The sequence below is a fragment of the Cornus florida genome, unplaced genomic scaffold (assembly GCF_030987335.1).
Source record: "Cornus florida cultivar Cherokee Brave unplaced genomic scaffold, ASM3098733v1 CherokeeBrave_3.0.0_Hap2_Chr04, whole genome shotgun sequence".
In the NCBI taxonomy this organism is placed as follows: domain Eukaryota; kingdom Viridiplantae; phylum Streptophyta; class Magnoliopsida; order Cornales; family Cornaceae; genus Cornus; species Cornus florida.
In genome coordinates this window covers 7624688-7651513 of record NW_026775574.1, presented here as the reverse complement: position 1 = coordinate 7651513, position 26826 = coordinate 7624688, and the positions used below count along the sequence as shown (strand labels likewise).

Sequence of the window (26826 nt, the reverse complement as noted above, 5' to 3'; positions counted from 1 at the left end):
GACTATAGTTGGGAGACTTGTTCAAGTACTCACAACCTTATGATGTTTGCTTGGCAGAAAATTTCCAAACCATCAAGGTTATAAAGAGTTTAGGGATTAGGGTTCCAAACCTAGGGTTATGGGTTAAAAAACAAAAGAAAATTTAAATTGGCCCATGCAGGTCTCGAACCTGCGACCTTCGCGTTATTAGCACGACGCTCTAACCAACTGAGCTAATGGGCCTTTGCTTAAAAATTGGAAATATAACTTACTTCATCTTTCTAGCCAAGATTTAGTACTAGATTAGGACAGAAAAACTGATATTGGGCTCGAAGTGATTGTCCAAAAACTAAACATAAGTGACATGACCATAGACCTACTTTAAGACCTCATCTTTTTATTAACATTGTGTTTTTAACATAAAGACATGAGAGGGCTACAGATACCATAGATAGGCAAAACAAGGCCCACAACGGTAAGCCCAAAAAAGATCCAGGAAGAGTAACAGCACAGGGACCAAAAGGAATGGGCTACAATTATGCACCATTGAAATGTCAAGAGTGAGCAATTTTAGCCTTTTTCTTTTTTTCTTTTTTTCTTTTAAACTCGAAACTCCCTGGGTAAGGCCCTTTGGACCCACTCCAAGCTACAAACCAAAGGTGCTGCAACCAGTCCTACAACAACAACACCGTTAAATCAAGGATCACAATGAGAGTATTAGGGTTTGAAACCGGGACATATTAGAACCCAACCCCTTACCTTAGCACCATCACCAAATCCCTGGGGCCAATCTTAGCCATTTGCTTCTTGCAAAATTACTTTCACTTTTTACATCTTCTTTTTCAACTTGAATTGAGAGAAATAGGTTAATTTTTTATATATATATTTATTAAAAACAACCAATATAGTAAATTATGTAACATGTAATTCTTAACCTACTTATCTATAGTTAAATGCCCTTGACCCCATCTTTTCTATAGCATTTTCTTTTACGTCCTTAATAAAATTTTGTGCTTCAACTCGAGACCAACTTTAAAACCATAATTGAACCCAAATTTTTCTTTCTCGGAAATTCTAATGTTATGTTTGGGATATCGAAGCCTTAGATTTAGAATTAAAAAAAAAAAGTGTAGTTCAAAATTTGTACTAATCGAACTGCACTAATAAAAAATTGATAAAATCGTCCAACATCAGTAATTAGGAAAAAGTAAAGCATCCATACATAATAAACTAGTCACTGAAGTCCATAATTTTGAGGCCTTTATTTTGTTAAACTTGTTGCATTTTAATCATTCAAATGTCTACATTTAACAATACAAATCATTCAATCATCCAATTGAAAAAATTTTGCTACCAAAAAAAAAAAAAATACATGGGATATTTTCCCTTTCTTCACCCAACTTTATATCTTAATATATATAACTAATTAAAGTAGGAGAATTATTGAATAAACTGTCCATAAGATCATCCATATATATCAAGCACACATTGCTGTGATGGGCATCCTGTCAATTACATGATTCTGGGCAGTGATCCCATCCATGGAGCCGGTACGGTTGGCAGCGTCGATCTGAAGAACAAAATCATCAAAACATTCATCCATGGTTCGAAAAGTTTCATCTGGATAGAGAGCAGTCACTTCAACTTCATCAGAACCATCGATGGTAAAATTAATTTGACAACCCTTTATGAATATATCGTGCGTGAACGAAGCCACTATGCTTTGTGGGATGATCTTCTCTGCAATTTAACAAAAGGGTGATTAAATTAGTGAAATGGACCGTAAGTATGTTTATTACTACTAAATAGAAACTGTGACATTGTTATATATATACACCTCTTGCCAAAGCTAGTAAATCATCTTCTGTGACTGTAACCCTAGGGAGGCTACGTCCGATCTTCTTCTCCCACAAAGATGCAAGCTCGTTAATGTTGAGAAAATTGCAGGACGGTCGGAAATGAACAGACTTGTTAAGAGTTCGGATGTCGTCCACACTTTTCATTGTGAATTTTCCAATATCAGTGCCTGCTACAAAGTAGGCTGTGTAACACAACCATAAAATAGAATTAGAATAGATGTTTCATAATTAAAATGGGTGGAGTTCTGGAATTTGAAATGAAAAGTATCATTAATTAATTCATTTGGAAGGATAAAATTGTTATTTTATAAAATTTGGTAAAACAAATGGGTTGGAAAGAAAATGTTTAGGAGTATAATAAGCGTGCACACGTAATAAAAGCTGAACCGGACATTTTTTTTGGGCCAGAGGCAGTACATATGTAGTAATATATATGTGTATATATATATTATACAGTAATTAAGTGGATAAATTACATTAATGTCCCCAAGGTTTGGACAAATTACATAAACAGGTAAACTGTTCAGCTTTTATTACGTTGTGTGAGTAATTTGGGACAGAAGTAATACTAATTTGTAAGTTACGGTTTCCCAAATAAGACATCTTTTTTGGAATAGAGAGAATATATATAATACATATATGTGTGTGTATATATATATATTACTAGAGTAATTGATTGGATAAATTATATTAATGTCCCTAAAATTTGGACAAATTACATGAATAAGTAGACTATTTAACTTTTATTACGTGTGTATGTCACAATTCTCTAAACAAGACACTAGTTTGAGATAGATACAGTACTATATTACTACAGTAAGTGAGTTTGGTACTCGTCAATTCAGTGGGATTAGGCTTGTACTGTCGTGTCACCATAACTCACCCTATATTCGGTGTAAAAAGCATTAGGACTAACTAATGGCTATGTGAAATGACTAATTAGGTCGTACGCGTATTAATGTACAGTAGCAATGAGTGTGACTTTAAGATTAATTACTCCTTGGCAGCATCCTATTGGCTAAACGAAACATCAAAAATAAAATTTTGCACCTATTATTTTAATCTAAACTAATAAAAATTCGACGCATCCCCATCAATTGGATTAAAAATAAGAAAGAAAATATACTCCGCAGATTCTCTGTCTCTAAACTTAGGACCACGAAAGGGACTCTCCTAGTGCTACCTTTTGACTTTTCAGTTCTAGATGAGATTATTTGTAAAGTGTAAAAAAAAAAATCAGACTATTATTATTTTACAAATAATTTCTCATAACTAAAAATTGCTCCCTATATGTTATAATTAAAAATAAATTCATCACAAAATATTATTTTATTTTTTTAATAAATTATTTTTTATTATATTTTTTCTTTTTTAAATATTAATTATATCATTTACCTTAATTTTTTAATTAGTATCAAATTATCATAAAAATAAAAATAAATAAATAAAAAGATTTGCAGATACTATTTTCTAAAATGATTAACTTATTATATTCACTTTAAAAAAAATTAGTGTAAAAAAATACCTTTTTGATACCATATTCATTAAAATTTAATAAATTACTTAATTAAAAAATATATTCTTTTTATGCAATATATTCATTAAAAAATTAGTAAATTACTTAAGTTATTTCAAATTTTTCTACTTAAGATTTTTATTTAAATAATTAAAGTCAAACTTATGCAAATTTAATGAAGAATATTTCATCAAATTAGTATGAATTTTTTTCACAATTTATTTCAATAAGAAAAATATATGAAATGTAATTTAATAAGAAATGATAATTTTTGACAAATTTGAACATAGTTCAGGAGAATTTTTTGTACTTTACCCTAAAAGACATAAAGAAAAAGAAAAGTCCGGCCATACTTTTTCGGTACCAAATAAATGATTGGTCATGATACCATTTATAACGAATTAAACGACTTGTTATTCAATCGATTAATTAATTCAATATATTACCTTAGTCTAAGGCCAACTCCATCTTGTTCCAACTTGAGCCAACAACATCTAAAACATTTTCTATTTTTCCCCTAGTGGCTTATGGATTTTTGTATTTTATTATGCATATTTTTTTATTATTTAATCCTAAAATTTAAATATATTGATCAAAATAATATGATTTTTTTTTTTTTTTTTTTGGTAGGTTTCATTTTCTTGAATACTTGGATTGAATATTTTTATGGTTTTGATGCATGCTAAAAATTAAATTAATTAAAAATATAGAGTTGTGTCATCTAAAATTATATACTTCGTTAATTAAGGGGATAGAAGAAAATTATTATAACAAATAGAATAAAACAAAAAGAGGATAAAAATTACGAATCCTTGCATAAATTGTAAGGTGACGTATCTTTATAATTAATTGGTCAGAGCAATATGGTTCTCGACTTTCTACAGAGTGAAAATTTCTCTAAAAAACTATAAAAATTATTATGTAATCACGGAATCAATTAACACTAAACACATCAACAAAATGTTGAATGAAGTGTATATCATTATGACACATTTGTTAAAATGTCAAGCGTTAATTAGTTGGAGGTTGGAACTATGTACGTACTAATGGTTTTTTATTTAAAGAAGACAAAAGCCCTTGACACGTGACAGTGGCAGGTGTCGACCAGGACTTACAAACACGTGGACATCAACACAAGGCCCACTCTATCTGTTGCTCGGTTTCAACTTTCGTTTAGTCTATCGTTTGAACTGGTTCCAGGAGGACCACTTCGTTCTCTTGCTGTATTCTTATTCTTAACTTCTTCACGTGGTCCCAGTTTCGAGTCTCACAATGTGAGCCTGTTTGAATATGTGTGACCATTTACCTACTCACACTCACGAGAGTTTGGTGTCTCACATAACGTCTAGCCCACCACCACAACTAGGGTGGCAATTTTTATTCGCGAATCATAATCGTGTGTGTCAACGTATGGATATTATACTAAATAGTTCAATTTGAACACAATTTATTTAATAAATGTGTTAGAAACTCTTAACACTACCCGTCTATGACCTAAACCTGTTTCAAATCAATTCAAATCCATTTAACTCGTGTAGTGTTCGAGTCATGTTAACGAATCGTGTCAATTTTTACCACCCCTAATCACAACTATTTTCTTTCATGTATTCCAAAGATGAAAAACATGTAATTAATCCCCACACACACACACACATATATTACCTTTGACGCTACCGTCGCCATAAATTTGGAATTGATCCAAAGGAGGAAGAACCTCGGAAGGGTGTGTATTATCATAGTAGGGCCAAGAAGCAATGGAATTGCAGCATATATAAGTGTAGGGCACCCCATACTCCTCTATCAACCTTCTCACTTTCCGCTTCTCTTTGTACATGGCCAGTCCCGGCTCCACCGGATCTGCCCTGTCTACATCGTGCCCAAACTCGGACGGCAAAAACCTCTGCAACACCGAAATAATCTACAGAAGTAAGACTACGTGTATCTGACCATTTCAGGGACTTCTGGTGTCCGTAAAAGCATTCAAGTAGCTCCGACACTAATTATGACGATCATAATAAAATTATCATATGTTGTGTACCTTTATGGTACCAACAGCTTTTATGGCATGGATGAGTGTGAACTGGTCTGTTATGCTAGCACCACCCACGGCTGATATCACTGTATCAATCTCAAGCTCCCTCAATATCTTCTCCATGGATTCTTGATCGTTTATAACGCCCTGCTGAAACAGAACAATCAGTTTGCTAGAGAGTTACCGTGTATATATATATAAGTACAAATGTGTGATATATATATATGTACATGTATAACGATTGCGCCCTTGTCTTGAAGAGCTTTGATGGTGTTGGCCCTAGAAGGGGAGCGAGCGGCCGATGGCCGGGCGAGAATGTAGGTGGTGCGGCCGGTGTTGAGGCTGGCTTCTGCGATGAACTGGCCAATGAAGCCGGTGGCACCGACGATGAGGACTCGGCTCTTGGCTGCTGCAGGAAGAGAAGAAGGTGACACAGTCATGTTTAATTTGCAGTTTTTTGGTTCAATTAATTGGATTGTCTAAAGAAAAGTGTGTTTTGAACAATGCTCACCAAGTGTTGAATTATATAGATGACTATCGTGCGCCACCTATCTACCCTTCCAACTAATCAGTAAAATCATTTTAAATTTGGTATTTTTTTAAATTTTCTTTAAAAAAATTTTTGCATTTAAGTGTTGACTGATAGTTGGGAATCAAAGTCCAATAATTCATTAATTTCAATGGGCCCTAGGCAAGTCACAAAAAAAAAAAAAAAAAATGATACTACTGCGTAGGACATCCACATACTGTTTTTTATTTCAAAACAGAAGTCTTCAGATTCTAGACTCATTACACTCGTGAACTTAAAAATAAATAAATAAAATTGAAAGGTACTTCATCTCTGTTTAGGTAACCAAATACATCTTAATATAGTATTTCGAGTTTAGAGTATGCAACATAAAATGGTGGTTTGGTAAAGTTTGGTTTTCATTTTGTGAAAATGACAAGTTTGTAAAAGTTATGCTGTCAATTCTGTCAACATAAAATTATTGCACGGCAACCGAGTTCGCTAATACTAATTAATAAATCAAATCATACCATTAAGTTCTAGTTTATAGCTATTTTTGACAAGTTATTAAGTTCCAGCTAGTTACTAGCTACAAATTAATAAAATGACTACACGACCTGATGTGTTTCCATCAAAAACATATAGCAATCTTCTGCAAATGCAAGGGTACGAACCTTGTGGAAATAAATTTCTCAAGTCAATTTCCTATATATGTAATTATGCCAAATTTCCTACATATGTTATTATTGGTATATATATATGTGATACTATAATGGTAGGTAGATTACTAAAGTCTAATAAGATGAAAATCATTACAAAACAAAATTATCACAATTGATTGGCAAATCAATTGTGAGCTGTGACTCATGTTGTCCCATGACATTGAATTTTTTTTTTTTTTCGGTGCATATATATATATATGTGTGTGCTGGAATAGGCTAGTTTATGTGGTTCTTTTATATCCATGTTATGTACTTGTTTTGTTTGTTAGTGCTGGACTGTTGGCTTCTTGTTTGCCAGGACCCAAAAAAAAAAAATGGCCTGCTGGCCCTCAATGTCTTGTGTTCAACCATTTTATTTTTCAGAATAAAAAAATTATGATAAATAATTTAAAAGTAAGATGTATTGAATCATCGTAATATTATTTTTTATTTACATAATTTTCTTTTGATATACCAACAGGTCGGTGGTTTAGCGATATCAAATTCCTATTTCTCAAAAGGAGATTAGGAGTTCAAATCTCAATAAAGATATGTGTGTGTGAGTACCAATTCTACTTTATGCATCGTTACAATTTATTTATTACAAAAATACTTTAAATGTGAATTCTTCATGTGTACGGAATTTATTTATATTGACATTGCCCTACAACCAAAACATCATGATCACAACGCTTGATTTTGACCTACACCTTAAAGGACCAATTAAGTTAGTTGTTGAAAAAAATTATAATGAAAATATCACGTGGCCATCTGCTACATAATTAAAGCTATATGGTATGATGATGGTGGAAAAAGAAAAAACGTGAGAATTTTCTTGAAGTTGTAGAGATGGTGTGTTCCAACTTTTGTGGAATACAAAATTGAATTGGTATTTTACATTACTATCTTTCAGATTTATTACTTAATTTGCTCTTATAATTAAGCAAATATAAGATCTAAATACATTACCCAACTTGAAATTTATATTTCTATCTTTCAGATTTATTACTTAATTTGCTCTTATTTTTATGGCTTGGGATCTATTAGAAGAAATGAAATTAGGGTTGTCTTTTGGAAGCACAAAAACAATGCCAAAATATGTTCTTGCTTTCATGTCTGTTTTATTGGAACTTTTGCTACTTCAAGAGACTCTCTTCTTTGAGACAAAATTTAGTTGACATTTGGGATCAGCTTTGTCAAACACCAAATCTATTTAAATATTTGTCAAAATATGAAACACCTAGTTGATAAATATACTAGTAAAAGGTGCGAGTAATAATTGTCACACTTGAACTTAGCCAAAAGGCCGAAAAATGTGTAATTATTATTTCTTTAGGTCTATAGTTTTATAGGAGGCTTTCATGTAATCCTTTTTACTTAAAACCATTGTGGGACAAGAAAAATAAATTTTATTAGGTAATTTATAATTTGAATTAAATTTTTTAAATAATTTTTAGGTAATTTTTTGTTTATAAAAACTCTTTTTTTATAATAATAAATAAATACTAAAATACTGAAACTCTTTACACAAAAATCGAGAAAGCAGTACTATAATTGATCTTAGCCAAAAGATCAAGAAAGGTTAGCCAAAACGTTGACCCAAAAAAATTTAGTACTATACTTGATCTTAGCCAAAAGGCTAAGAAATGTGTGATTATTATTTCTTTAACTCTATAGTTTTATAAGAGGCTTCCACGTAATCCTTTTACTTAAAATCAATGTGAAACAAAAAAAATGAATTTTATTAAGTAATTTGTAATTTGAATTAAACTCTTTAAATTAAATTTTATAAATTTTATTTGGTAATTTATAATTTGAATTAAACCTTTTAAAATAATTTATAGGTAATTTTTTGTTTATAAAGACTTTTTTTTTATATTAATAAATAAATACTGAAAGTCAAAAGGCTAAGAAAGTAGTATTACACTTGATCTTAGCCAAAAGACCAATAAAAGATAGCCAAAAGGCCGACCCAAAAAAATTTAATACTACACTTGATCTTAACCAAAAGGTTGAGAAATATGTGATTATTATTTCTTTAGGTCTATATAAGTAGCTTCCATGTAATCATTTTTACTTAAAACCAATATGGGACAAGAAAAATAAATTTTATTAGGTAATTTGTAATTTGAATTAAACTCTTTAAATTAATTTTTATAAATTTTATTAGGTAATTCATAATTTGAATTAAACTCTTTAAATAATTTATAGGTAATTTTTTGTTTATAAAAAATCTTTTTTATATTAATAAATAAATACTGAAAGCAAAAAGGCCGAGAAAGTAGTACTACACTTGATCTTAGCCAAAAGACCTAGAAAAGTTAGCCAAAAGGCCGACCCAAAAAAATTAAATAGTACACTTGATTTTAGCCAAAAGGCTTAGAAGTGTGTGATTATTATTTCTTTACATCTATAGTTTTATAAGAGACTTCCATGTAATTTTTTTTACTTAAAACCAATGTGGGACAAGAAAAATGAATTTTATTAAGTAATTTATAATTTGAATTAAACTCTTTAAATTAATTTTTATAAATTTTATTAGGTAATTTTAATTTGAATTAAACTCATAAAATAATTTTTAGGTAATTTTTTGTTTATAAAAATATTTTTTTTATATTAATAAATAAATATTGAAATATTGAAACTCTTTGCACATTTAATAATAATATAGATATAGATATAGATATAGATATATATATATTATGGTTGGTCGTATCGGTCTATATGCGATTCTTTTTTAAATTCAATACATTATTTGTATCGGCTAATTTACACTGATTTTGTCCGAATCTATTATACCGATACTGCGACCGTTATTATTATGGCAAATCATAATATATATATATATATATAGACACACCCATATGTGCCAATTGAAGTGTCCAACCAGCAATGGGGACAACTCTATCCGCCAAGAGTGACAACATTAGTAATTAATTGCGACGGATACACGGGAGCCATCAGTACAGTGATGATTCAACAGCTCCTATGCATCTATTGCAACAATAACAATTGCAACTAATTATTTCACCAAAACGAGGCCAGCTACCGTTACTGGCGGCCATCCCATTCGGCGAGCCATTTGTGGGCCCAGACAAAAGAAGTAGGAGCAGCCCTTATTTTTTTTGTTTTTTTTTTTTTGGTTCCTTTCACTGTTTGGGTTCACTCGCAAGCTGGCAACAAATTTTTCTTTTTATTATTTTTTATAGAAAATAATAAAAAGAAAATCTTGCCTTTTGAATTTTATTTTCTTTTATAAAACAGCTGTTGAGAATAATACAAACAAACCATAAATAAATAAGTTTTTTATAATTTTAATTAAATATAAAAAAATAATATTAAAGTAATAAAAAGTAACCAGCACGTACCTAAATACAATTATATATAGCCGGTATAGCCACTATACTAGTTGCTCTAAACTTATAAAATGTTAGAAAATTTTCCATTTCCTTTATTTTCTTGTTTAGATTTTGATTCAATTTAGTTGAAACTTGAAACCGATGTAACATTATCACGAGATCTCAAACATGACAAATATTAAGGCGCGAATTTACCTGATTAAAAGAGAATTATACCATCAAAATTTCGTACTAAAATTTATTTACATAAATTGAAAGAGAGCTCATAAGAATTGTCCAAAGAGAGACCTCATTGAAAACTAAATTGTTCAAAAGTTAGGTTTGACGATTATAGCCTACGTATTTGTAAAATATTAAAAAGTGCCCCCCGTGAATTTTCTTTTATAAAAAATCTTTTTATTTATATGTAAATTCCTCACTTCGTCCCTATCCCATAGAAAGTTCAATTTAATGGATGGACATTTTTTTCTTAGTGTAACCTAAAAATGCTACCTATAATATATAAAGTGAAACCTATAAGTTAGGAACTCTTGAAAATAATGGATGTGGATGGCTTCATTTTGACCACCAACATCTCTTTCTCTCCTATGTAGATGGAACATTTCTAACCCCCAAACCAACATACTAAAACACCTAACTATCACACAATAAACTAACTAGCTACACTTCTAAAGTGCAAGCCTCCACTTTTTCATTCAACATATTTAGAAATTAACAATGGTATGAAAACATACATTTTTTTCATAAATTATTAAGGATCAATAAGTTTTATTAGTTGCCCAAAAACTAAGAATAAACAAAGATATTCATAGCTCTCTCAATTACGCATTGTTTCGAAATAATTAATTTTTATCCATCCACAATTATGTTGTCATCCTTGCTTTTATCATCGCAAGTCAGTTGCATAAATTCTCTTTTTTCATTTCTCAATATTATACACCATTTCTTCTCTTATATTTAATTTTCTTTTTAAATCGTGAATTATTTTAATACTGATCGAAGTGCAAAAAATTTTAAGTGCTAACTAAAAAAGAATTTTTTTTTTTTTTTTTTTTTTTTAATTTTCAGCATTCAGTGATAAGTGATATCCGTTTTACTTAAACTTTTATCTCATTTTGTAAGTGTCGCTTTATATTATCAACATACTCTCATGTAAGTTTTGGTCCGACAAATAACTTTTTCTTTTCTAACCGATGCATTATCTGGTCATGATTTAAATGTGTCTTTTGCTCTGAAGATTATTTTGAGATTTACCAAAATAAAATAAAATAAAAAGTTTGCACTTTTCTTATAATTATATCCACAAATACATAAAAAGTTTCTAAAGCAAAGTAGCAGAGTAAAAAATAGTTTATAGTTGAAATGGTTGGTAGTGATGATGAAAACAAAAGGCTTGAGAACGTACTAGGGTTAGGTACTCACGTTGGTGGATTCGAGTTTTGGTATGTTACTTAATTGTGCTTTAAATTATTTCTCATTATATTATAGAATTGTCGAACTATTTGTGGGATATTTTTTTCAATCCCACATGAAAAGTCTACAATTTATTATTACTCTTAAATGTCTATTATCCTTAAATGTCTATTATCCTTAACCATCTTGTGTACCTTTCATTTGGTCTCTAATTTTCCTTTGTTTCAATTTTTTATTTATATTTTTCAACAAGACAAAAAAGTTTCAATTTTTTATTTATATTTTTCAACAAGACAAAAAATTGTGTACCTTTCATTTGGTCTCTAATTTTCCTTCGTTTCAATTTTTTATTTATATTTTTCAACAAGACAAAAAAGTCATGCACTCACCTAACACTTCCGCAAGACCAATACCATCCTTTTGGTGAACTTTTGTTGGGGACTTATCTACACCACAATCATTTTTTATTGGTTAAAGTGTTTTGATCCTTGTCTTATTCAAAAAATCGAATTTCAAAAAACAACTAAAACATAAGATTTATGATAAATAATAAAAATCCTAATACCGACTTAATCAACCGCGGTTTTATTACCAACTGAAGTATCTTTTTATTGATTTGAACAATAATATATATTTATTACTAATTAAAAGTTATAATAAAAAAAATCAACCATAAAGTGTAGCAATGCTCAAATTGGTGGTCTTGTTTTAGTAACTTTTGCAGCTTCAACCCTTCATAACGTTTAAATTGTTTTTTAATTGTTAGGCTGCATTTATGGAGTTCATATCATATGATGATCATTATAGCTGTCATCATCTAGAAGATCAATCATATACTTCTTATTTCACAATCGGTGTTGAATATTTTGAGATTCTATTGTTTAAATTAAACTCTTATTTGCAGTCGAATTCCAATTTTTTTTTCCTACTAAAATATCAATTATCTAAATCTGAACGTCACTTTGACTCACTAAGGTCTCTCTCTCCATTATATTATTCATTAAAGAGTAAAGAATTTTGTTTCCTATCTTTTGAGTATTTGATCAATTCATAGAATTTTTATATTCTTGAGCTAGTAAAGGATTTAGAAAATTATGTGAGAGCAAATGACCTTAAACTAAAAATTAAGTGAGAACACTTTTAAAATTTTAATAAAAAGTATTAAGTAATTTTATAAATAAATTTTTATTTTAACAAGTACGCCTAACGACTGCCCCTACTAAACCCTTAATAGGTTCGTCCTGCCTTCGGGTCATAAAAATTTGTGACTTTAAAATTATTAACTTCACAATACAGATGTTTATAGCATTTTTTTTTTTAATTTCAAACCTCGCTGATCCTTTTGTTCCTTTTGTTTGTTTGTTTGTTTTTTTTTATTTTTTGTTTTTTTTTATTTTTTCAGTGAGGAAAACAGTTGTATATTTGAAAATAATTTACAGAACTTTAAGCCCAAAGACCAAACAAAAATATAGGCCCAAACAAGGAATCAAAAGAGCCCAAGAGCTGACAATCTATTAAAGCCCAAGAAGACTAGGCCCAATCTATGTCCACAAAAGAGGATGGAACTGGGGCATACCTCTATGGACTTTAGCCCATGCTTGATACCCACTATGGACTCCCCCTGGCCCACAAGGAATGGGGACCAGATCATAGTGAAGCAACACCACTGATTTGGTATACGGCTGAGTTACCCTCGATCTTTACCAGCCTAAGTAGATTAGAGATTATTAGAATTGCACTTTAATTTATTTATTATATATCTTAATCATTTAATTTATTTTCTAATGCTTGCCAGTTCTATTTAGTGTACAGAACAGTAACACAGTTTTGAAATTCAAAACCACCACCCATCAAATATAAAATATAAAATTAGGTTTTGCAAAAACAAAATCAATAGAGTTGCATATGTTTTTTTTGGCATAGTCAGTAGATACCCAACGAAGGGGAAAAGAGAAGTGAAAGAAGGGATACCGATGTTTTGATTCATTTGATCAGACACTCTCCCATGGCAGGGTATGTTCCTCTCTCTCTCTCTATATATACACACATACATATACACACATACATGTATGTATATGCATTTATATCTCTCTTACAGGAATGCTAAATAATCGGGATTTCAATTGACATCTTTGATCTGTATACAATAGTCGGTATCTTTTCAGTACTTGTTGAACTCCTAATTTTTCTGTTGACTTAGGTTGACTTGCGTTCTGATTATCGTTGAAAGAAGAAAGCATTCTGTTTAGTTCTCTGGTTAGGTATTAGAGCACCCATTGAAGAGTTACTAAGCATCTCTGTCTAAAAATTGACCTAATTGATTCAATGGAAATAAAGAAAAAAATTCTGGTTTCGATGGTGACCCTTTTGATTTTTGGCGGCGGTTTTCCTAATGATTGAATTTTTGAATGCCCATTTTATTAATATTTGATTTCATCATGATAAGAAACAGTGGTTATGTTCGTGGTGGCTGGGTAAACTGAGGATGTTTCGGCTTTACTGTTAATGTGCTAGAATTCAACAATATAATGTAATTCTTGTTTGACAAAAAAGTTTTGAGGAATCATTCCTCTGTCATTCATAACGCTTTCTTGTAATCAAGAAAAAGGAGTTATTTTGTAAGACTATAACTTTAGTGTTCATCAATGGTGAAGAAGTCGATCATCTTACTAGTAGGCATTGTACAAGTACAACATAATTTTGGAGGTCAAGTTGTCACTCACTTTACATCTACTTGCTAAACATGATAGATTTTTATCTCCATGTAACTCTGGTACATGGGTTGGGTGTGTGCATGTATCTTAAGTGTTAGATTACCAAAGTTGCAAATCCAAGGACAAGGGGATGCAGCTATATATTCATATATATTTTTAATATTCTTATTTCCATAGTTTGACTATTTGAGATAGATGATGTAAAAATGTAATATTAGAGTGTTCAACATGGGCACTTTACTTGTTTTAAAGTGTTAACTACCCATCTACTCTAAAAGAGTAAGCTGGTAGAGACGGTGCAACTTTAATATTTATACCTTCAACACGCCTCCTCACGTGTGGCCTTCTTTTTGGTCCTACACGTGTTTTTCAAATTTTAATTAGGGTGACGGTGAGGTTTGAACTCGAGACCTTTGGCTCTAATACCATGTTAACTACCCATATACTCTAAAAGCTTAAGTTGATAGAGAGGGTGCAACGTTAATATTTATACCTTCAACATAAAGCAACAATATAATAAAAGAGATTTTTATTTAAAATATATAATAAATTGAATTATCAGATATGCTTGCTAGGTGCATGCAAACATAGTGGCGTGTTTCCATACATAAAGATCGTGTGTGCAATATGTGTAGTTCATGCATTTAGAATACCCCACTTAACATAGGTTATTGGAACAAGTGTATTTTTCCAAATCAAGTGGTCGTACTGCCTACTTTCTGATTTTATAGTTACAAAATTTACATTATGTTCATATGATTTTTTTAAAGAGGAACATCAGTCTTTCTTATTTACGTTATGGAGGTCATATTGTCAGCATGCATACTTTAATTCATCAAATGCACTGCATAGTCGTGTATAATTGATCTTATCAGTTATCACTAGATTTAAGAAAATGTAGGATTTGCTGATTAGAAGGTGGTTTTCATGTACTAAAGAAGTATGCTGAGCAGTTTTAACGAGTTCGTGTAGCAAGTGTGAGCAAAATGTAGATGCTGAAATTAAGTCATCTACAAAATTGCGCAAGTTACAACTAGCACCAATTGGAGATAACTTGAGATAAAATTTAATAGGATGGTTTGGCCATGAGCAACAAAGACTAATGACATGGCACATTGAGGGTGTTGTTGGGAACATGACAATTTTATGTTTCTATTGAAATCTTGGCCCATAGAGTGGAATGACAAATAGTTTTCATGTACACATGCTACATAGTTGGGATAATGATTTATTGAGTTTATTGGAGTATTGATTGATCCTTATAAGTATTCGTAGTTGTTGGCTCATTTTTTCACAAAGTCTTTTTTTTTTTTTTTTTTTCCTAATTGGTACTCAGACACGCATGCCTCCACCGAGGCTCGAACTCCTAACCTCCCTTTGGGAAGTAGGAGCCTGGTACCGCTGGTACCGCTAGGCCACTGGCATGTTGGTTTACAAATCAAGGTCTAATAAGGCATTTGTATGATTATTTGCTAGGTAACCGCACAATACACTATTAGCAACAAATGAAATAGAAAATTTTCTTTCAAAAAAAAAAAAAACAACAACAGATGAAATAGAAAATACTAATGGTGATGAGAAACCCTAATTTAATAAACTGGATTTGTTGCCAATGTTTTACTCTTATTCCTGCAAGCTGATACTGTGTTATGACCCAAAAGGGGGTAAACAAAGAAAAGTTGATATTTTATTAGGAATATTAAAGATTTCATATCCTTGAGGAACCCAGTATTTTTATTTAGCAAAGGCATGGATATTGAAACAAACTTGATGGCAGATGAAAGGATTCAAATAATCAAATTAACACCTTCAGTACTCAGTAGTGAGTCCTTTGAAGGAAATGATGGTTGAAACATAATTCGGTCTCTACTACAACTGCTTGAATATAATATTCACCACTGGTCCTGCCCCTCCATTTTGTTCATTCAAGAGGACAAACTATTTTGGAAATGAAATGTGATTTTCTTCTCATTTATGGGGTCTCTTAAAGGCCTTAAATAGTTTTTGACAATCTTCTTATCTTAAAATTTGATTTTATTATTTAATGGATTTTAATTCCATAAAATGATTGAAGTTTCAAGTTTGTTATATTTAAAGTCACGAATGTCAATGAGTAAAATGCTCTTGGTGTTTGTAACTCGGATCCGATCTTTATTTTTTATTTTTTATTTTTTTAAGAATGTAAATTCTTATCATTGTTATCTTATAATTAATAATAATTCATGATTGTGACTGTATTTATTTCATTGTGCAGACCTTCATGGTTGGTTGACAGTAATAGAATTGCAACAAAAATCAAGAGTGCATCTGGTGCACGTGAAACTGGAAGTGCTAACTGGAAAAGCAACCCGACTAGAGCTTGCCCAAATTGCCAACATGTTATTGACAATAGTGATGTATAATTCCTACTTTCTTTTGCCTTCTGACATGACTCTTAATTAGTTGAATGATACTAGCTGGGTGGCATGTTTCATTACATGAATAATTAACCATACACATTGTAGATTGACATATTGATTTTTTTTATAGGTTGAAATAAATATTCTCTTAAATGCTTAGTTTTTTTATATTTCACATATTCTTAGACTTTTTTTTCTCATTTTAAAATTTTCAACAAAGAAGACTGATTATATATATCAGTCTGAGTGCCTGCACAGAAATCAAAATATAGACTAAAAAGACATTCATAGTTGTCTCTGAGTTGGATCAAGATTGAAATTGGGCAGTTAATATTGTTTCATACTCTAATAGATGAGCAAGAAGCTCTCTCTCTCTCTCTGTATATATATATGTATATATTATATACCTATATTTATGTATATGAGGGAGCTGTCTTTAAAAGTTTTAGTTAAACATAGGCAGTCAAAAGTTGGGAGAATTTTTGTTCTTTTATATTTTTTAGGTGGAACTTCTCACTTGTTTCTTGTCTTCATTAGTGCTGTAACTGTACTAATCTGAAGAGCCTATAGGGGATTGGTAGCTTGCTTACCCAGAACTGTGCTTCTGAAGTGGGAAGCAATACAGTAATGTTTTTAGTGACACATGCTGTAAAACCACATCATTTGTGTGCGTGTGTGTGTGTATATTTGTGTGGGCGAATGTACATTTGTGTTTCTTTTTATCATGAGAAATAAAAAATTACATTCCTTTTGGAAAATTCTTGACTTCTGAAATTTATGGGTTCATTCTGGAAGTTAAATGGTTTGAAAATTGTCCTTCTGTATTTTAGTTTGAAAATTAAGGAGTGCCTCTTAACGTCTGAAATTTGGTTTGGCAGTGGTAATAAGCTTTTTATAAATTTAAATTCCATTGTTATTGATACTTTTTTGTTATATTACATGCCCAAAAAAAATCTAATCTTTTATTGCCACTTCTAATTAATTTTGGTTGAGTGTTGATTATATATATCAGTCATGGGAAGTACTAGGACTTCCATTGACATATTATTGAATAATAGAATCTGTTTCAAGTTTGATGAGCTTATGTTCTTTACATCTTTTTACTATTTTTTTGTGACCATATCAACTATATTTTTTGGATTTCTGGAAATTGTATTATGTTGAGATCTTGATGAAGTGCCACAATAATCATTCCAGGGTTTTCTAAGATATTTGAATTAAGAAAGATTTTTTATTTGCCTTCCCAAAAAAAATATATAAAAAAGGAAAAACAAAGATAGAGTTTTGTATCTTTCTTATAAATCTTTTACCTGTCCAATTGGTATTTTGATAAAATGTGCATGTTGCTTGATTTTTTTTTTTTTTTTAACCTGTCCAGTTAATAACCTAACTGTTGATTGATTTTTGTAGTAAAAAGAAGTCTGTACCACTGGTGAATATTTAAAGCATTTGAAATTTGTCTGCTTTCAGGTCGCTCAAGAGTGGCCAGGATTACCCAGAGGTGTGAAATTCGATCCATCTGATCAAGAGATCATATGGCATTTACTTGCAAAAGTTGGTGTTGTGAATCTGAAGCCTCATCCTTTCATTGATGAGTTCATTCCAACTGTTGATGAAGAGGATGGAATATGTTATAAGCATCCTCAGAAGTTACCAGGTCAGCACAATAATTTAGGTTTGCCTTTTCTGTTGGTACTTTTGTATTCAGTTAATTTTTAGCTCTAAACCTAGAAATTTGTAGGTGTTAAGCAAGATGGAAGTGCATCTCACTTCTTTTATAGAGCTATTAAGGCTTATAACACTGGAACTCGGAAGCGTCGAAAGATACATGATGATGATTTGGGTGATGTCCGTTGGCACAAGACTGGCAGGACCAAACCGGTTATCTTGGATGGGGTCCAAAAGGGGTGTAAAAAGATAATGGTGCTCTATGTGAGCCCTGTCAGGGGTGGGAAATCGGAGAAAACCAATTGGGTCATGCACCAGTATCATCTGGGTACAGAAGAAGATGAAAAAGAGGGAGAGTATGTCATCTCTAAAGTTTTTTATCAGCAGCAACAAGTCAAACAGAGTGACAAAATTGAACAAGACCTTCCTGATGACATCATAGTTGCAAAAGTAGATCCAGTCACTCCCATGTCTGTGACTCCTGTACCACCTCGTACTGAAAGACGTACTGGTTTTGACCCAGGGCAAGATTCCATGGTAAGTTGCATAGATCCCTCCACTCAGGTAAATTAATTCTCCCCCAGTATCATGGCTACATTTGTCTTTTTTGCTTTCTGAAAATGTCAGATTAAAATACTATTTTTTTTTTTTTTTTTCCTAGTTGGTACTCACACACACGTGTCTCTTTTGAGACTTGAACCTCTGACCTCCCTTTGGAAGGTAAGAGACTGATACCGCTAAACCACTGGCCCGTTGGTTAAAATACTAATTTTGGACCCTCGTTGTCTGTAATTAGCTTTTTTATTTATTAGCGATTTATATTTCAAATCAAGGAATACAAGGGTTTTAATATTTACTTAAAGTTTTAATCTGTGGCTGAAACCGATAACTTACAAAAATTTCCAGGAGATAAGATATAGTTGCGGGGAATATGTTTCCTTTACATTTCATGCATGTTTCCTGCAAAAACAGATAATGATATCTGCATCCTCCCCTTCCATTTCTTTTAACCTCAGAATCATGGGATCGTGGACATAAAAGATGAGGCAAAAACAGCACGTGAAGAGCCTATTTTGCAAGATCAACTCACTACAGAAAATAATGCCGATCAAATAGTAGATAATGATGAGGCAAAAACAGCACGTGAAGAGCCTATTTTGCAAGATCAACCCAGTACAGAAAATAATGCCGATCAAATAGTAGATAATGATGAAAATCAAGGTGAAGAAGACCCAAAATGGTGGGATGGTGAATCACAGTATCTGTTAGATTCGCAACAGCTTGTGGAAGGCCTGTCTTTGTGTGATGAGCTTCTTCGGAGCCAGTCCCCAGATAGAGAGGAGAACAGGTATGGTGGTGAATCGAATGGCAAACCCCGCCTTTCTGATTATGCTCATTTAGGACCAGAGAATTTAAAGAAAGATTTAATGGAGTGCCAAGAATTGGTCCTTGATCCAGCAAACATAGAACTCGATACACCTCCTGATTTTCGACTAAGCCAGCTTGTATGTTATGTTATCCCATCTTCCATATTGTTTCTTTGTGCTGAACTTTGATTATTTTATTGTATTTAATCTCCTTGGTTTTGATTCTTTTCTTGAATACCTTTTTAGGAGTTTGGATCGCAGGAAAGCTTTCTCGCTTGGGGTGGTGGGAACGTTTGACTAAGCATGGTTTGAGCATCCTCGTTCGTCTTAATAATCATGGAAGACAAAACAGTGAACCATTTGTTTTGTGGACGCTTTATTCACCATGTCACTTTTGACCAAACCGGAAATGCTCTTCATGGTGATTTAATTATAGTTTTTTGATCTATGCTGATGCTAATGATTTCCGAATATCTCATGCCATTTGCCCCTCGGAGGAGCCTTGAGCTAATTCGGTCGTTTCTATCTGGTGTTTTTTTGTTAATCTTGTCTATGGCTTCAAGGCTTGATGTAATGAACTGTTAAAAAGACATCTGGTTATGTTGTATAGTTTGGGGAACATCTGACCCTTTTGTGACATGGTGTGTTATATATATGATGATTTTTGTTAGGAGCTAAAAAAATTGCTGGTTATATATTTTATGTGAGAATAAGGGCTCTGCGAGAATGTAGCTTACCAGCTATTTATGTTCTAGAGGGCTGCAGATAGCCAGTTGATTTACACACAGTGACAAACACGCAGTGCTTGAGAATGCAACAATCAGCATAAATATCTGAGGAAGTTGTGTTGGTGTGTGCTCTTTGGATCATTTTGCAATGGAAGTTTGCATTGTAATGATAGAGATACAGCTCAAACCAAGTACGAGGTGGGACATCTTGTTATTGGAAGAACTAGTGCTTTGTCGACGCCAAGGAGACCATAACTGATTGGTTACATGAGGCAACTGAGTGCAGCACAGACCGGGCAAGCAAATCGTTCATGAACCTGAACCTGGAAGAGCCTTACAGGTCATTAGGGTTGGCTTGAAAATAGCTTGAGAGACCAGGGGCCCTGGGCTTGTTTCCAGCTAATGAGCGGCCCCGGGTGCCCTGTTCGTGACCGGCAAGGGTGAAACCCTAGCTGGTCTAGCTAGGGTTTCTCTCCTTGAATGTTATGATGAACCAAAGGAACAGACATATAGGGTCTTGACACTCTGGCCTGCTTCTCTCTCACCAAAATGCATTTACAGTTTGGCCTCTTACACAAATACAAACAATCAATATTGGTGATATTAGTTGCTTTAATGTTTAGAACCAATTGTCTTTGTGTGTGATTACATAAAATTCCTTAAAAGACATCAATTTATAAGGTATCAAACAATTACAATGTGATCACACAGTTATGTCATGACCTGAAGCACACTTCACCTGAAAAAAAAAAAAAAAAAAACTCTGGATTCTCTCAATAAAATTACAAAAATAATAATTCCAAATTACATATACATATTTCTCGTTATTTCCAGCTATTGGTGAATTTTACTATTATAACGGTAAAATTTCAACAATAAACAAATATAAACTGGTGAATAATCGTGAAATTCACTATTCAATACTCGTCCTGTACTCACTCTGGTCATGCTGATGAAGAACATGATGAATGTATACGTGTAGGTATACTGTATAGATATATGTATATACATATATATACATGGGTAAGTAAATAGGAGTGGTAATAAGTGGGGACCAGAAAGTTGATTAGAAAAGAATCAGAGGAGAGTTGAGTTGAGTGAGATGAGAGTGGTGGGGTTGAAGATGAGGAAGTGCACGTGGGCAGGATAAGGCTGACATTTTGACCGATCACGTTATGTCGGGGGTCTTTCTAGTTGAGGTGGCAACCTCTTGCGTGGCCGACAACGGAATATAAGATTGGTGATTCAGTTCCTGTACCACCTGACACCATCTGACCCACACCACACACGCATCTACCAGTAATACCAGTCACGTGCACACACACATAACACACTCTCTCTCATCATAAAATTTTCAATTTTAGTGTTATATTTTCAATTTAGTACTTTTTTATATATATATATATTAAAAAAAAAAAAAAAAAAAAACCTGTGTGGAAATGTGAGATTTAATACTTCTTCCATTCTATATTAGATGTTGTTCATGGAGGATAGAAATTTTTAAAGAGACATGTAATTATTACATTGTTCTCCTCAAAAATTACAAAGCTACCATTTCAAGTATAAATATATATATAATCAAGTTTGAAATTTTTTTAAAATTTTAAAGGTCTTTTATGAAAAGATGTGAAATATGTTATCTAAACTTGATAAGTGGACAAGTATTTTAGGACAACCCAAAAAGAAAAGATAGACAATTAATATGAAATGGAGGGAGTACTTTATTGCTTGCAAAACCATGAATCTTAATAATTTTATTTACACACTAAGTCACACAATCCTTTTCAATATGTGTTGTTCTTACGTTTCGAGCGCACTTTCTTTCTCATGCTCCACGCGCACTCTTACTCAAATTCTTAGTGTTTAGAACAACTCCAATATTCTCTCATCTGAGCTCTCAAACTCAAAATATAAGAGGTGGCTAAACGGTAGGCTCTCCAATGGCCTCTCATTTCACTTCTCAAAATTTGAGATTCTCAAATTCACTCTCAAATCTAGCGGCTGCCAAATTTTTTGACAAGTCTCTTATTTCACTGTTTTTCACTGTACGATACCGTTTTGTTCTCATTTTATCTCTCCCCCTTTTCATCCTATCCGAGAGAGCCCTAATCTAACCCCACCACCACCATCACCGATTTCTAATCCATCCATCCCATTCTGTTATCTGAATCTGACAACAATTGCTTGAGGTCTTATAATTGAAACATCTATATGCATAAATTTCCCAAATAATTCCCAAGTTAATAAGCAACAAATAATTTCCCAAATAATTCCCAAATTAATAAGCAACAAAAAAAACTGTAGGAAGTCCTTTGCAAATATAGAATTTGGCTGTGGCCGAGTTCATCCTCGCAGAACTCATCGCCAACCCATCCCCACCTGATCCATCACAACCGCTGTTCTCGGTTGTCGCTTCATCTCACCAAGCACCGCCGCAAGCCACTGCCATCCCAAGCTCTCCGTTGTCGCAAGAACAATTCCTTGCTTGTCGAAGCTTTATGTCGTCACCGAAGTTGTAGTTTGCAGTTGCAGAGAGAGAGAGAGTGCAAGTTCTCAAAGTTGAGATGGAGAACAGAGATGAAGGCGATTGGGGAGGCTGAAATGATTTGCCCTAAAAATATATATATATTTTTAATAATAATATAATCAAATATATATAATATACATATAATATATATAAATTTCCGAAAAAGAAAAAACAAAAATTATATAAAAAAATTAATTCAAAAATAGTGGTAAAAAAATTATAAAAAATTTGTTTTTTGACCAGATATTTTAAATTTTTGCTTTTTTTTAATTAGGTTTAATTTTAATTTCCTTCTGATGTTTACAACTTGACCTGAAATTTGCCTAATATTAATATTATTGATGCAAATATGAATGGTGAGAATGGTAATTGAAAAAGAATGGCGGTTATGTCAAAAAATAGCATTTTGCATGAAATGCAGCATTGAAGCAGTATTGCGAAAATGTAACATTTTGACACTGTAGCACCTGTCAAAATATAGATTTGGCATGCGAATTTAACTTTTAGCATTGGAGATGCTCTTATGACTTAATTCTGCTACTCTCACGCTTCCACTTTCGAATTCATTTTCGTTCGCGCTTCTATTTTATGTGACTTAGCTTACACACACACACGAGGGTTAATTGTTTTTTTTTTTTTTTTTTTTTCTGTTATAAAAATAACATAGAGGGCAAATTTATTAAAGTGAAACATGAGTACCAAGCTTAAATGGCCTGCCAAAATATATAGAGAGAGAGAGAGAGAGAGAGAGATAACAACTCTAGCGGTGCATTTATGCGTACATGTTCTAAATAAGGTGCATTTAAGAAACATGGCAGAAAACCTCTCGTGTGGTGTACCCCCAACTGTTTAAAATGATTTTAATGCTTTTTTTTTTAACACCACTCACTAGTAGTTGGAGTGTGTGTATATATATATATATATATTTGCGTGTATATTTGATGTATTATAATATATGTACACAAAAATTTTGGATTAATTATTATTGTTTTTTTAGATCAAGCCATTATTTTATATTTTTTTATACAAAAAAGATATGCCAATTTTATACCTTTTGTGTAAAAATATATATGCCAATGACAATTAATCACACGTCATACCCAAAACCTCACATAACTTTTACAAAATTAATTAACATATGGTTAATTCATTAATAGAATAAGAAAGTGGGAGGTGAGAAAAAGTAAAAGTGGTGTAAAATACACAATAATTTCATATTATATGCAATGTGTAACGACCCACCCTTATCATTCCCTTTGGAGCCCAACGTCCTCGTTAGTCACACTTTCAACTAGGTTGGACCTGATATCATTTGTAATGGTTCACTTCACCATATAGTATGATATTGTCTGATTTGGACCTGAACCCGCATGATTTTGCTCTTGAATTTTACCCCAAATATCTCATACCAATTGGAGATAACACCAGCACATATAAGCATTTCACATTTTCTTTATCAGGCGATGTGGGATTGTACACCCGTAACTCGCTCAGTGTAATAGTCTGTCAGTGCCTCGCACCCGTCTACAAGGTCGCCACAATGTTTATATTTTTCACAAAAGGGTGATTGCTGGAGATGCTCTTAATAGAATAAAAATAGTAATATTTAAAAAATAATTAATGTAAAATGACCATTTTGTTTATTAATGCAATTAAATAGGAATTAATGATGCATTTTTTTGAATTAAAATTGCCTCTCCTATATAAATCTTAACAGCTAGTAGAAGCAGTTTTAAATGAAAATTTTAATGAGAACGTCATAAAGAGAAGCTAATTGCATATTTAGAGAACGAAAATTATAACAAGCTGTTGGAATAGTGTATACGTATTATAGGTAATGGAGTCATGAAAGCAACTGGGAAAGAGAAATGATTTATATAATTTTTCCTAATAAATAATAATTTAATAATTTATGTAAGAAGAGTTGTGGGTTTCATTACAAGATATTAGGGTGACAGTAAGTAAATTATTGAGAAAACACCGATAAAGTGGCCGAGATATTTGTATCTTTTCAAAAAAGAGGAAGTCACTGTGCACAAAACCTATTGCGTTGGAAATTTTTTCTATAATCAACCCTAATTATTGGAATAACACCTGTACCAAAAAATCGATTGATTCAAGGTACATGTCTTGTCATTTTTACTAAATATCTACATTATGTACTGCATTATGTCTCTGCTTATGTGTTCTTCTATTTTAATGTTAGTGTCTAAAGTATAAACTCATGCTTGTGCAAAATGAATTGAAAAACTACATGTTTTACTAAACAAAATTACTACCTGACAAAAAAAATTTATTTTCCAAATCTCAAAATTAAATGTTGTATCAAATTATTATTTTTTTTAAAAATAGTGATATGCATTGCTAAGGATTTTCACTTAAATTCTCAACCGATTATTCTTAAGTGAAATTTAACACGGGTCATACTTCATTATACCACATACTTGAGTACTATTTGGTCGAGAATTAACCTTTGAAAAAAGAAGATAAAAATCCTATTCGGTCGAAAACTCAGTGAAAATTCTCAATTGGAAAAACATTTCTTTCAAAATAGTAAATTGAATATAATTAAAAATCCATAAACACATACTAATGTTAATAAAATACATTTTTCGTCTCAAATTAAATATCGTCTTAGAAAACTGTGACTCATATTCATAAAGACGACACTTTATTTGAAACAGAGAAGTAGTAAACATATATAGATTTTTATATATATATAATAAGTATTGTGATTTGTGACATTTTATATGTATATAATAACTATTGTGATTTGTGACATTTTGAAGCCAAATGCAAATAGATTAGATAGAGTGAAAGAGTAGACGTTCTACCCACAAAGATATCCTAACGATCAAAAACCACCTCTTTTCTTGTTCATGTGTTTTCGGTGTACTACTCTTTGCTTTAGCTAAAAGTCTTCAAAACAAACAAAACGGCGCACTGTTAATCACAGGTCCTTTTCTAGCCGTACACGTGGCACACGTGAATATGTGTTGGAACCCATTATTCAGTAGGCCCCACAAAATGAATTTTGACCATCAAAGCATCAAAATTATTACTATTATACAACCACGAGGTTTTGTTTGGGTGCGGAATTTTCAATGCCATTCCTTGAAGACAGAGTCTTGAAATAGAATATATATATTTTTTTAAGCTTGTGCCGTTTCGTTCAAGACAATAAAATCTTAAAAAAAAGAAGAAAAAGAAAAAGAAAATTGTAGCTATCGTCAAAACTCATTTTTTTATTAAAAAGTGTCTAAGAATACACTTTTTAATTATCATACCAAGCATATCTAAGAAGACAATTAGTGAGACTATAATAAAATCCAATGTATTTACCAAAGGATAAAAAAATATGCCTCAGGAATTACAAAATCCGGTTTGATAATTTCATTAATGTTGTGTTTGGTGGCAAAAAAGTGGAGTTTAGAATTGAAATTGGTAGAATTAAAAAAAAAATTTGATTTAATTTTTTGAATTTCTTCAATTCCACAAAATTCAATTCTTAAGTTCCAATTCCATGTTTGTCAAATATAGCCCAAGTGTTTAGTGTCAGTTTGGTACAATAAAAATAGAAGGTTAAAAAAAAAAATTAATAATGGTAATTGAGGGAGATGAAAAATTGTGTTTGGTCTGAAATGTTGGAAGGAAAAATAAAAAATAAAAAAATAAAATAAAATAAAATAAAATAAAAAAGAATTTGGAGAGATACAACCTATGCCACATAATCGGGAGTGAGATTGGTAGCGCAAAAACTTTAAAATTTAAGTCGCACATGATAAAAATCGGAGCAAGAGTATGTGCAAAGCGCAAGAGCTGAAGCACACGGTAAGCATAAAAGTAACATCAGTTTAGAAAAATTGTATAACTTAGGATACAATAATACATGAATTGTAACTTTTGTCATCCTCTAAAAAAATGAGAGGAAATGAAAAGATAGAGAAGAAATCAATCATATGCTTAATGAAACGTTGTTAATAACAATTCTGCCCTTATTTTTATAAATAAAACAAAAAAAAAAAAAAACAAAACAAAACAAAATCTATGAAAAAA

General features: G+C 31.8%; 2 protein-coding genes and 1 non-coding gene across 5 annotated transcripts; 1 reads left to right on the top strand and 2 right to left on the bottom strand.

Moving 5' to 3' along the window:
- Window positions 1–148: 148 nt before the first annotated feature.
- Window positions 149–222, bottom strand: TRNAI-AAU (transfer RNA isoleucine (anticodon AAU)). The gene has a single exon. It is a non-coding gene; the product is annotated as a tRNA-Ile (tRNA).
- A 995-nt stretch (window positions 223–1217) lies between these two features.
- LOC132302663 (leucoanthocyanidin reductase-like) lies at window positions 1218–5889 on the bottom strand. Of its 2 annotated transcripts, none has more exons than XM_059799573.1 (5): window positions 5617–5889; window positions 5393–5536; window positions 5017–5254; window positions 1817–2020; window positions 1218–1719 (listed from the first exon to the last, which is right to left on the bottom strand). In XM_059799573.1, exons 1-5 carry the CDS (start codon window positions 5824–5826, stop codon window positions 1457–1459), a joined length of 1059 nt encoding a protein of 352 aa, XP_059655556.1. In that variant the 5' UTR covers window positions 5827–5889; the 3' UTR covers window positions 1218–1456. The 2 variants fall into 2 exon arrangements, with proteins under 2 accessions (XP_059655556.1, XP_059655557.1); XM_059799574.1 differs by having other exon boundaries at window positions 5393–5533.
- Window positions 5890–13127: 7238 nt separating this feature from the next.
- LOC132302661 (SUPPRESSOR OF GAMMA RESPONSE 1) lies at window positions 13128–21013 on the top strand. Of its 2 annotated transcripts, none has more exons than XM_059799571.1 (6): window positions 13128–13380; window positions 16336–16477; window positions 17951–18137; window positions 18222–18712; window positions 19165–19653; window positions 19762–21013. In XM_059799571.1, exons 1-6 carry the CDS (start codon window positions 13373–13375, stop codon window positions 19810–19812), a joined length of 1368 nt encoding a protein of 455 aa, XP_059655554.1. In that variant the 5' UTR covers window positions 13128–13372; the 3' UTR covers window positions 19813–21013. The 2 variants fall into 2 exon arrangements, with proteins under 2 accessions (XP_059655554.1, XP_059655555.1); XM_059799572.1 differs by having other exon boundaries at window positions 13130–13380; window positions 18222–18685.
- Window positions 21014–26826: the final 5813 nt, after the last annotated feature.